This window comes from Sardina pilchardus, chromosome 15 (assembly GCF_963854185.1).
Source record: "Sardina pilchardus chromosome 15, fSarPil1.1, whole genome shotgun sequence".
Taxonomy (NCBI): domain Eukaryota; kingdom Metazoa; phylum Chordata; class Actinopteri; order Clupeiformes; family Clupeidae; genus Sardina; species Sardina pilchardus.
This window is the reverse complement of record NC_085008.1, coordinates 5,542,099-5,553,400: the sequence shown is the minus strand read 5'-3', so window position 1 is coordinate 5,553,400 and position 11,302 is coordinate 5,542,099. Positions and strand designations below refer to the sequence as shown.

The 11,302-nt window shown below is 45.3% G+C and overlaps 1 protein-coding gene across 1 annotated transcript in view; it reads left to right on the top strand.

Annotated features, from left to right (window-relative positions):
* The first annotated feature begins 2,091 nt into the window (after nt 1-2,091).
* The window catches only part of ano8b (anoctamin 8b), a 29,562-nt gene continuing 20,351 nt past the window's right edge, over nt 2,092-11,302 (top strand). Inside the window, exon 1 of the mRNA XM_062556460.1 lies at nt 2,092-2,402. Within this exon, the coding sequence (XP_062412444.1) occupies nt 2,243-2,402 (160 nt within the window). The 5' untranslated portion in view covers nt 2,092-2,242. The remainder of the gene's footprint in view (nt 2,403-11,302) is intronic.

Sequence of the window (11,302 nt, the reverse complement as noted above, 5' to 3'; positions counted from 1 at the left end):
TGTCAATCTCTGCACGACCCTCCCATTGAGTACCACTAAATTATTTCCGTATTGACACAATTACTTACTACTGAGTTCCTACACGAATGCTTTCATTATAAGCTAATTTCCTAACATAGAATCTTCCCTCTCATAGCAGCAATCTCTCTTCTAAGAAAGGTAGGGTTGCGTAAATCACCTTACGAACCACTACACTATAGCCTTACTATAACTACATTTATCCAGACCACAGCAGTATTTTATGTTGCCTTCAGTTAAGCTAGTAGGCCTACACACGTTTCCAGCAATGGCTCTTTATTTTGCTGCTCAAGCATGTTCCTATTGGACAATACTTGTTTCCCTGGGGAACTTCAGACATCAGAAGGCAAATTATCATGATCATCCAACCAGAACATAAGACCGGGATCCTCAACATTGCTCAAAAAGTTGACCCATCATCACCTTTTTAATAATCAACATAATTATTCAACAGTAATTAAATGTTGCATGCGATTACATATGAATTAAAGGCACCAACAATGCTTATCAGAGTGTTTGTTTCAATGTAAGCTAAGTAAAACAACAAAAATAGCCAGCTATAAGGCCTTACTCTCAAAAAAGTTACTATAGGCTATAATACAACAAATCTGAACATACACACATACATACATCTCTCTCTTTCTCTCTCTCTCTCTCTCTCTCTCTCTCTCTCTCTCTCTCTCTCTCTCACACACACACACACACACACACACACACACATGCACACACAGAAATGCCACTCTTCTCTCTCTATACTGCACCAGAGCCAGAGATGAATGGTGACCTCAGGCTGCTGCAGATGCTTTATTCAAGGCTTTACAGGCAGGGAGGTACAGTAGTGAGTAAGCAGAAATCGGTCTGAGGGACCTCCACTGACACATGCTCCGTAGGGGAGGGCAGTTCAGTAGCAGAAGAGGGCCATGGGAACAGAGAGAGAGAGAGAGATAGAGAGAAGAGAGAGGGAGGGAGAGAGAGAGAGAGAAGGTATATAGGTAGACTATTCTGCTGAACCCGAAGGGAACACATTGTAGCCCATGAGTTTAATAATTCATACTAGCAGTGAGCCACAAAAGGTCCAGCTGTCTCAGTCAGCATTCAGAATAAGTTGTTTGCCCTAGTGTTCATAATGGCAAGTGTTAGACTGTGACAACACTATCCAAAACTTGAAAATAATGCTGCATCTACAGAAGATCTATTATGACTTGCGGCAATAGCTTTTTGCTTTCTATTATGTGGAAACTTGGTGACAAATAGCACATTCTGTTTTGTAACAGAAACAAAGGCATTTTATAGTATGACTTGGGCCACAATTTTTATGATCAAATCGCAACCTGAGTTCTTGCTGAGAAATATGAACCCCATATTGCTGCTTAGTACAATGACTCAATTCCCTTCTGTCTCTGACTTCTAGGCCTATAAGTAGGGAAACTGATTTCTGTAAGGCTGTCTTGTCTGTGCCACGGTGAAATATTTAACCATGTGGATATTTTTTGCAGTGATAAATAAATCATAACGTACTTAATCCTCCTGGACAGGGTGACGGGCTCTCATTATGCCATCCCAGGGTATGCACCTGGTGAAACGTCCTACCTTGCAGAACAGAAGCTGCGTTAAGGAACTTCTTCGCTGAATGCAGTAAGAAGGTAAGCTTTTAGTCGATACGACTGTAGAACACGCTATATAAGTGTGCAGGTTGCGTTACCAAATGGAATGCATACTGACCTCAAACACATGTACAATGATGTAATGATGTCAACATTGTGTGAGCAGCCGTACAGCCCAGTGCAAGCTCCGCGTCATTGGTGATGGCAACATAGGCAATATCAGTAGGCTGGTGTGTTTTGCCAGATATTCACTCATTGGGGGCTTGGCAAAGGGTAACCATGTGGCTGGCGTGTTACTTGCAATCTCCTCATGGAAAGAGAAGAGAAACATGATTTTTTCCTTATCAACGAATGGGTATGTGTGTGTCTGAGCCTGTAGCCTACGTGTATCTTCCCCCTTCCCTTTGTCCCTCCTCCATCTATAGTAAGACTCTCCCGGAACGCAATCAATCTGCTCGCATCCTGCTGCAACCAGGATGAGCCACAACAACCTTCACTTCACTTTCACGTTCATTTAACCCCGGTCCCGGACCCCTCGGCCGCGATCCATGCTACCCTGACAAGTCTAATTTCACTCCTTTTCCTGGACGACTACAGCAGCCACTCCACATTGAGGCAGCATGCCCGAGACGGGAGCGGCAGCAGCAGCTGCCGCTGCAGCCGCATGTAGCAGCTCCGCCGACACCGAGATCTCACGGCACAGACACCGGTCGCAGGGAGAAGGGGAAAAGACAGACCAAAGTGCCGCCTCGCAGCCAACATCATCCTCTGGCGTTCTGGGTGAGTCCGTCTTCTCAGCCAGCGCGAGCTGTAATCGAAAAATAGATTAAAATCGCGAGTGACCAGAACAGGTGGATGTGACGGAGGGACACAATGAGCATCGCGCCGTCTTTTGTCTCCCGGTCTTTAGGATATTTTGAGATGGAAATGCACCAAAAAGAAATTCTGTCTTACGCGGCGATAGTGTCTTTCTGGCTATAAGGTCAAACTGTAATGTCGTTGTTAAACATTGAAATGACTGCGCTAACTGTTGGTTGTGAAGTATCCCATCCCGAATGGGCCACTCGTCATGTGTTTGTCCCATTAAATGTCCGTTTTCGAGTTTTTGGGTAGATTAACTTCAGGTTGACTATCCACCTTGTATTGTTCAATTAGGCTACGGTCTTCTTTCTGTTTCAGTGTGGCAATTCATGTGGTCAGATTTTAACCAGACAGCATTATATCAAACTTCAGACATAATGTTGAAGAGGCACCGACCTAAGACCGAAGCTATGTTCCGTCAGTGTGGTCTATTTCTGGAGCCGGTGTCGTGGCTAACCGTGTCGATCGGCTAAAGAAAATGTTTTAAAACTGTGCCTCTCGCCATGCGCATACCCTGCTATGGTATTTAATGGACATATAGTGCATGTTGCCTGCTCTGTAAACGGGGCCTGGTTAGGCTGTGTTTTGGAGGAGATGGGCTACGTTGCGGCGGGTTGTTTTCCTGTGTTGGGGCCCGCATCGAGCACCCCTCAAGATTTGCTTTTACTGCAGAATGATGCAGTGTTGCCAAGCCATGGCAAGTCTGGTGGAAAGGACGCACCGATTAGAGGAGTAGCTCGGCAGTAAGATGGGGATGCATTAGGCTCGATATAGCGTGATGTCATACTATCTCACTATGTTTATCATGACAGAGGAAGTTGATGTGTTGATGCCGACGTGATGTCAGCCTGCTGTGAAGCTGTCGGTGCGCTTTTTGGTGCGTCTGAAACAGACCATTTATGTTGGGCCTATTATTTCGCACAGCATTCATAACATCCGTTGAGAAAAAAATCCGATGCGTTGAACAACTAGCTGTCAATGGCTCATCAAAGCAGCCAACAATTATTTGATGAGTAAATTACCAATAAGAACTATTCCACAATTCGTTTGTACACAAGGTTGGTAGGCTACTATGTAATGATAATGTTTTAAAATGTTTATTAAGCCTAAGTGTTGGTTCCTAACGTGAGTTCAGATAGTGATCATTTCCAAACGTCTGGAGGACAATATGTATCCTCCTGCCTCACAGTTGACCATGGGTAGGTTGGGCCACAGTAAGCTTATTTTGTGATGGAGCATACATTAGTCTCAGATGACAGTGAGCTCAGATTTTTTTGGCATGTATTTGTTGACTGGAAAGCCTTTTGTCCACCTATTGTATTGTACTGAAATGGTAGGTGTGGTGATGGGAAATCATCTTGTCATTCTCATCAGCATTTTGGTGGTGACACTATAACTCTGCTCTGCCACATGGGTGGAAGATGTGTTCTCCTCTTGGTCCTCTCCTATTCACTTCCTGTGTTGTGCTGAGCCACTCGTTAGTTATCTGAGACTGGCTAAGAGGGGGTGGAGGGGGGTTGGAGGTGACCTTGCTTCTACACAGTTAGATAGATGTCTAACTGTAATATACAGCCAGCACTGTTCACTGGAGGCCTACCTCTGCTCTGTGCATTTCATTCCACTGTTCACTGTATGAATGACTGCTGCTTACCGCTATGTGTCATTCAGCCTGTGATGAATTTGTTTTTTCTCAACCATCGCCTTATTGACTCCATCCATCACTAGGCCCTTGACAAGAGAAATCATTGTAAATGCAATGCAATTATGTCATAACTCAGTTTCTTCCTGGTCAAAATTCTTGATTTATGCAGAGGTATCACTGTGGGGTAGCCTAAACTATATGCCAATGGAGGCTTCGCCAAGCTGTTAATAGTTGTAATGCAATATAAGAGTTTGTGATTCGGTCATTTGTCTATATTTAATCAATAAAAATGAATTAGAATAACTGTGCATGGATATAGACACATACATCCCAGTATAGTGTCACACGTGGCATTTGTTTTAGGCTTTTGAAAGATGTGAGTGAAATGCTCTACTCTTAGTGTACCTGGTCTCTTTATACTGAATTCTCATTCATCAGAGACTTTAGCTTGTGAATGAGCCATACACTCCAAAAACGTACGTTTTCACATTGAAGGTGGCAACAAATAACAAATCTCAACCGAGCACCGTTGAAGTTTCTCTCTCCACCAGTATTTTGCATCTTTGCGCCATGCTTTTGCTCCAAGGCCAGTTCCACAACAGTGTAATAATTGTGCAGTGTGGCATGAGAGCCTGACAAATAGCCTCTCAAGCGACTGCAGCACTGCCTCACATCCTCAAACTCATGTGCTGTGGCTCCTATTCTTCCTGTTTGAATATCTGTCATCAAGTGGTGTGGGGGCACACAGCAGCTCTGCGAAGGCGCTGCCAGCCAGGATCATGGCTTAATCTCTTAATCTGAGATGAAGGTTGTGTCATAGTTTAGATTAGGAAACATTTAGTTTTATCGCACAGCGGCGGGTCAGAGCAGCTCTCAGTCTATCACTCGTATGTGTGAATAGCCTCCGTCTGTAAGAACGATGAGTTTCTAATCTGATTATTTTGGCCTTCTGTCGTGGAAGAGCCGATCTTAGTAAACAGCTATTTTGCTGCTCATGCTTTGTCATGCTTTATAACTCATGATTTTGCCACAGAGGGCAGAAATGGCAAGTCAGTGCGAGGAAAGCAGAAGTGTGACCTCCATGCACCGGCTCTAGGTCACATATATTCCTGACATGCATTTCCACCTCTCATACCTCTCTGGACAAACCCTCCCCGCGCCCATGCAGGCAACAGCTCCCCGTCCACCTCTCCCCCGGAACATATCCGGGTCCGGACTTCTCCGAATTGCACACGGGCTTCCTCCACTTGGTAGTAACATTCCATAATATTTCAAGCCGTATTGATTCGACTCCTCCTCCTCCTGCCTTCATGGCTGCAGCTATATTAAGAGCAATAATAGGAGCTGATATCAGCAGGGGGTTTGCAACTGACTGGTGTCACAGTTCCATTATGCCCCAGCAGCACTGACATCATATCTCATTACTCATATCATTGATCTGGGGATATGGGACTGTGTGTGAGTGTGTGAATGTGTGTGTGTGTCTGTGTCTGTGTCTGTGTGCAGAGACACACCGACTTGAGGTGTCTCAGCATGTAGTGCACAGGGAACAGCAGAGCAGGGAAGTTTAAGCAGGTAATGGGATTCTCTTCAGGGAGTGGGAATCTCTGGTGTTATATTATTATTTTTTTGGAGGAGGCGGGGGCATCTTTAAATTTGGCTAAGATCCTTTGATGTTGCTCTATATCGGTCAGTGTCTAGAGGAACAGCTGGAGGGGCGATAAGAGCTCTCACCACTTTAGCTCCTCAAATCAACCATATAATCATGTGTTTCTCGTTCCACTAGATAAGGACTCTTGTTTGCTTTCTCGTGTTTGGTGGTACTGGCTCGATTGTAGTAATGTAGAATAGAACTGTAACTTAGCCCTGGTATGTACAGTAGGTAACCTATCATTTAGACTGTGACCGGACAGTGGTCAGCCATCAATAGTCATTAGAGAGAATGTCCTCTTGAGGATGCTTTTTGCAAAGGAAGTCAACTCTTTCTTGCTGGTCCTCCTTTTTGCACTGAGAGCAACTCTCCCTGAAGCCCCATTGAGGTTTATGAGGGGAGAGGGATGGAGAGGATGCATAATTTATGTTATATTATAATGTCACATTCGCTTATTTCCTGTTGAGGAAACCTCTGGCCCACAAACACAGTTATTAGTTTGCTGTGGACAACCTCTCCAGATTGTGGCTATTAACAGGTTCCATTTCAGTTAATATTTAATTCGGGCTAATTACTATGATCTTGGCAGCCGCCACCTCTCAGTTTGTTTTTTTCCCCCCCTCATATTCACATGAACGTTGTCTTCGAGGGGCAGATGGGTCAGTTTGAAATCCAATGACTATAGCTATTATTTTGGGCATAGCGTGGCCAATTCTGAGCTTTCCTGTATGGCTGTATAAACATTGATTAGCGCTGATGAGCCCCATTTAAGAGAGTTTGAGATCTCAGGCTGAGCTTTTGCTTAAGGTCAGACGCTGAACAGATGACTGCCACCACATTGTAAATGGAAGGATTTGGCAGCAAACTGACAGATTGAATCCCAACCTCAGTAATCAGCTAAATATAGATGGGTCATCTGTCACTCTCTGTGTAGTGTCTGTCTGTGTTGCTGAGAGACGTTCCCATACTATTTTCATCATCTATGCAAGCATCCTCTAGTTGTCTCTACATTTACATCCTCCGTGTATAGGAGGATGGTCTTTTTTGTGTATGTGTTTTGTGTGTGTGTGTGTGTGTGTCTGTGTGTGGGTGGGTGCGCGTGTGCGTGCATGTGTATGAATGCGTGCGTATCCTGGTATTCAACACTTAATCAGCACTGACAAAAGTCTTTTGAAATTCATTCACTTATTCTTAATTTTCCACTCACACTCACAATGCCCAGCTCAGGCACTGAGATAACCAGCACTGGCATATCAGAGAGGACGGCTATCCCTAACAGCCACCGTTCATTACTCCCATCGTTTAATTTAACCCAGTACCCTATAGCAGGTAGCCATCACATGTGACATATACATCATTGGTGCCATAACATTTTTAGCAAATGCAACTAATAATTAGATGCCATTTTTTACATTTGACATTTTTTTCTGTAGTCCTGTACCTTTTAGACATGGCGGCTCAGATGTTTACATGAAGTTGCAGTGACCCCCGCTTATGCTGATGTAATTAACCCAACTGGGCCATCGTGGGAGCAGAGAGAGGGCTGCGGTAGAGAGGGACTAGTGCCAGCCCGCGTGCACAGGAGCTGGGGAAGCAGGCTTTTCAGCAGGCTCCCTCTGCCCTCTGTTCTCGGAAAGTGCTGTGCAGGCATCCCAGAGCGCCCAGGCAGCACGGAGAGGAGAGAGAGAGACGAGGAGGAGGAGGAGGAGGAGGAGGAGGAGGCCCATTGACATAAAACCCTAAATCTATATGTTCCCTCGCTGTTCAGTTTCCCAGGTTGTGTGTGTGGACTGCAGTGGCCAACACACACAGTGATATACACAGGTGGCCAAAAGAGCTATCGGGGAGAATCAGGGGGGAAAGCAACAACGGGGGAGATGACAGAGAGAAGCCCTAAATGTCTTTCTCTGTGTGCTGAGGCTAACAAAGACTGTTTGTGGTGGACACTGGCACAGTGAAAGAAATAGAGAGACGGAGAGAAAGAGAGAGAGAAATGCTGTGTATGTGTGTGTGTGTGTGTGTGTGTGTGTGTGTGTGTGTGTGTGTGTGTGTGTGTGTGTGTGTGTGTGTGTGCACGCGAAAGAGAGTGAGAGATAAATAGAACAGAGAGAGAGAGAGAGAGAGAGTGAGCAAGAGAGGACGAGAATGAAAGCAGGAGTGAGTCGAGGTGAAAAAAAGAGAAGGGGGTGGGGTGGCGAAGCAGGGGGAGAGCGAGTATTGCCTGCCAACGCCAGTGAGAGTGGTTTTTCAGATCCATGAACAGGTCTGTGTACCCGCTGGCCCAAGGAGGCGGCGTGCACGGCAGGGTGGGGGGGCCGGGCGGCGTGGTGGGGGCCTGGACCGTCTTTAGAAGGGAGAGTTTTCAGCCGTAGCCATCGTGATGAGAAGTGAAGAGAGAATGGTGACTTTGAAAGGCTGGAACAGCTAGGCACAAATGAAAACGTGCACACACACACACACACACACACACACACACACACACACACACACACACACACACACACACACACTCACACACACACACACACACACACACACACACACACACACACACACACACACACACACACACACACACACACACACACATACACACACACACATATAACACATGCGCACACACACACACACACACACATAAGCGACTTGGAGTGAAAAAGCAAAGCTGCGGGTTTTAAAAAATCACTCTCAGTCACAGTGTGTGGGCATCAGTTTCACAAAGCGAACGTGTTATCCAGTGAGAAAGCTTTGAGAAATTATCTCCAGCCTGACAGTCTTCAGTATCAGAATGGCTCTGCATGTGGATTGTGTCAGGCTGGGCTCTTTGATCAGCATTTCGCTCACTGAAATGAATGTGGCAAAAAAATGAGGTCACACAAAATAAGATTACACAGACCCTAAAATGGATGTGAACGAGCAGTAATTTGGGTCAACAGGTGAACTTTTTTTTTGAATGCTTACTACTCCTGTCAATCAAATTCACTCACAATACTACTGAATGATGTTTGCTCAGTCTGCATATCTATATACTGTATGTGTAACCATAAATACGTGTTCAAGAACCTGCTGACACCTTTCAGTGCATACAGTATGCCCACAGTAGGCTACATGAAAGTACTGCTCAGCTTTTCCTGTGAAGAATGGTTTCCAAACAGTGCTTGCTGTCTTTCTGGACAGTGGGTGCATTGTAAGCCGATGCAGACAGTGAGTGAGTGACTTGACTTTACTAGATCGGGAGCATTGTTGTGTCAGGTGTTTGTAGCTCGAAGCAGTGGAGCGCATCCACAGAAACGCTCTATGTAGCCATATGCCTTTCCGTTGTGCTGAGGTCAGCTGCTCAGATCCCATTGGTGGCGCCCTTACTAATAGACTGTGCATTCCCTGTACCAAGGGAATTCTTCTACATTTCTTGCCTTGTGCTGGCTGGCTGGCTGTCGGCTGTCGGCTGTTGTCCCTATGAGATGGCGAACATACTCTTTCTCTTCAGAATTGGCAAATATCTCAGCAAAACAGTAGCCTACATAAGTGTTATCATGTTGTCACATTCACATGATATTATTTAGGTAATTGTTTTCTGATTTAAACAACAATTCTTGCAATAAAAATATTTAAACATGTCAACACCTGAATGTTGATTTAGGATTATACACATTTGATGCAAAATATATAAATATTGGGTGATGATATGGACATGGAAAATATAAAAATACTATGCGATGACATTTACTTGCAAAGTCAACATGAGTTGGATGTTTTGTGTGTTGAGCGGCTTCCCAGCATCTCCTTGTGTTGTGTGTGTTTGGCCTGTGGGCGTGCGTCCTCTCTCCGCTCCGCTGCTGTGGCTACTGGAGCACAGAGGGCCTCTCTGCCCCCGGTGTGTCCACAGCTGAGCTCCGGTCAGGCGGTCAGGTGCGCTCACTCCACCGACGGGTGTAATTCTCTGGAATCGGCATCCTGTTGAACCAGGAGCTGTGTTGGCATGGAGACCGGGTACACCTGTCGCCATCTCTTTGTTTGGACAAACAGGTGACATCTGGCTGCAGAGTGAATGAGGTGTCCCAAGGGTCTGATATGCCTTTGTTAAAAGAACTACAGGCTTTTGACTTAAATATACATCCCTCAAGCATACTGTACATAAATCGGTTAGGTGTATTGCTTTTGCAGCATCACTGTGTGTATTTATGAGTGAATTTATTCATGAAAGTGGTAATATGTTGGTACTGTATATAAGGCTGTAACTGGACGCCATGGACAAGTCATCAGTCACAGTCAAAGAAGTGTCCATAAGCATAACTTTTTTTTCAAACCGGATATCTGAACAGCGGAAATGTACTTGAGCTGTAGCCAACAAAGGTGAACCCCCTGATGCTCTCTACGCGTGTAGAAATGCAAATGCACATTTGTTAATTTAAACAGCATGGCACTAGCAGTTTTGCCCCAGGAAATGAACAAAACTAATCCTACTCATGTCCCACAAGGATGTGGCGGTGTGAATGGAGAGAGAGCTGCACTGGCTGGGTGGAGGGCTGTGTTAATGGAGGCGCTTCCTCTGACCTTGGTGGCTCTCATGCTGTGATGAGCTGTGATGGGGGAGCAGTGGGGCTCCCTCGCCCAATCGGATCACTGAAATGTGAATGTAAATGTCACAGATGTGTGTGTATGTGTGTGTGTGTGCGTCAGCGAGTGTGGCTGTCTATATTTGCCTATAATTATATGACCGACCAAGCTAAAGTTTCTTCACTGTTGAAACATTGAAACATGGGCGTGCTCAAGTGTGCGCGCGCACACACACACACACACACACACACACACACACACACACATACACACACACAGACACACACACACACACACATACACACACACTTTTACAAGGACCAGAAGACCATTAGCGAGACTGATGTTGACTTAAACCAATTACCCTATTGGTTTGCCCACATTTTCATGTAGGCAAGATGGTAGATTATCTGCCTTCTCTGAGAGGCAGAGTGCCCATGGCGAACATTTCTGGAAAGTGTCCCACTTTCTGAGCCATGGATGATCATCTCTAAGGACCCACGCCTCGTTTAACAGCCCAACTGTTTGGGAGCCAGCTTTGCCACATTGCCTCTGTGTGTGTATGTTTTAAGCATTGGATGAAGTACTCTTGGTCTATGGAAGCACACACCACGCAGCGGTAGGCTATACTGGTTGGTTGGATTGTTGAGAAGAAAATGTGATTATGGAATGGTTTTATAGGTAAAATACGCCTAGGTTTGAGTGGTTGAGCCACCAGGTTCATTGTAAGATATGTCACTTTATAACCTGACGTAGCCATACTCAAAATTCTATTGAGAATTGGAGTCCAGAACTGAAGTATCGGGACAAGATTATGGGGTGTCTTTCAACCCCTACAATGGAGAACATGTCTCTGCACACAATTGGACAGACCTAACCCTCCAGAGCGATGACATAGCTTACGCTAATCCTGCTGAGAACAGTGAGAACATCCTTCTTCTCGGCAAATGCCTTATAAGTTATTGTGGT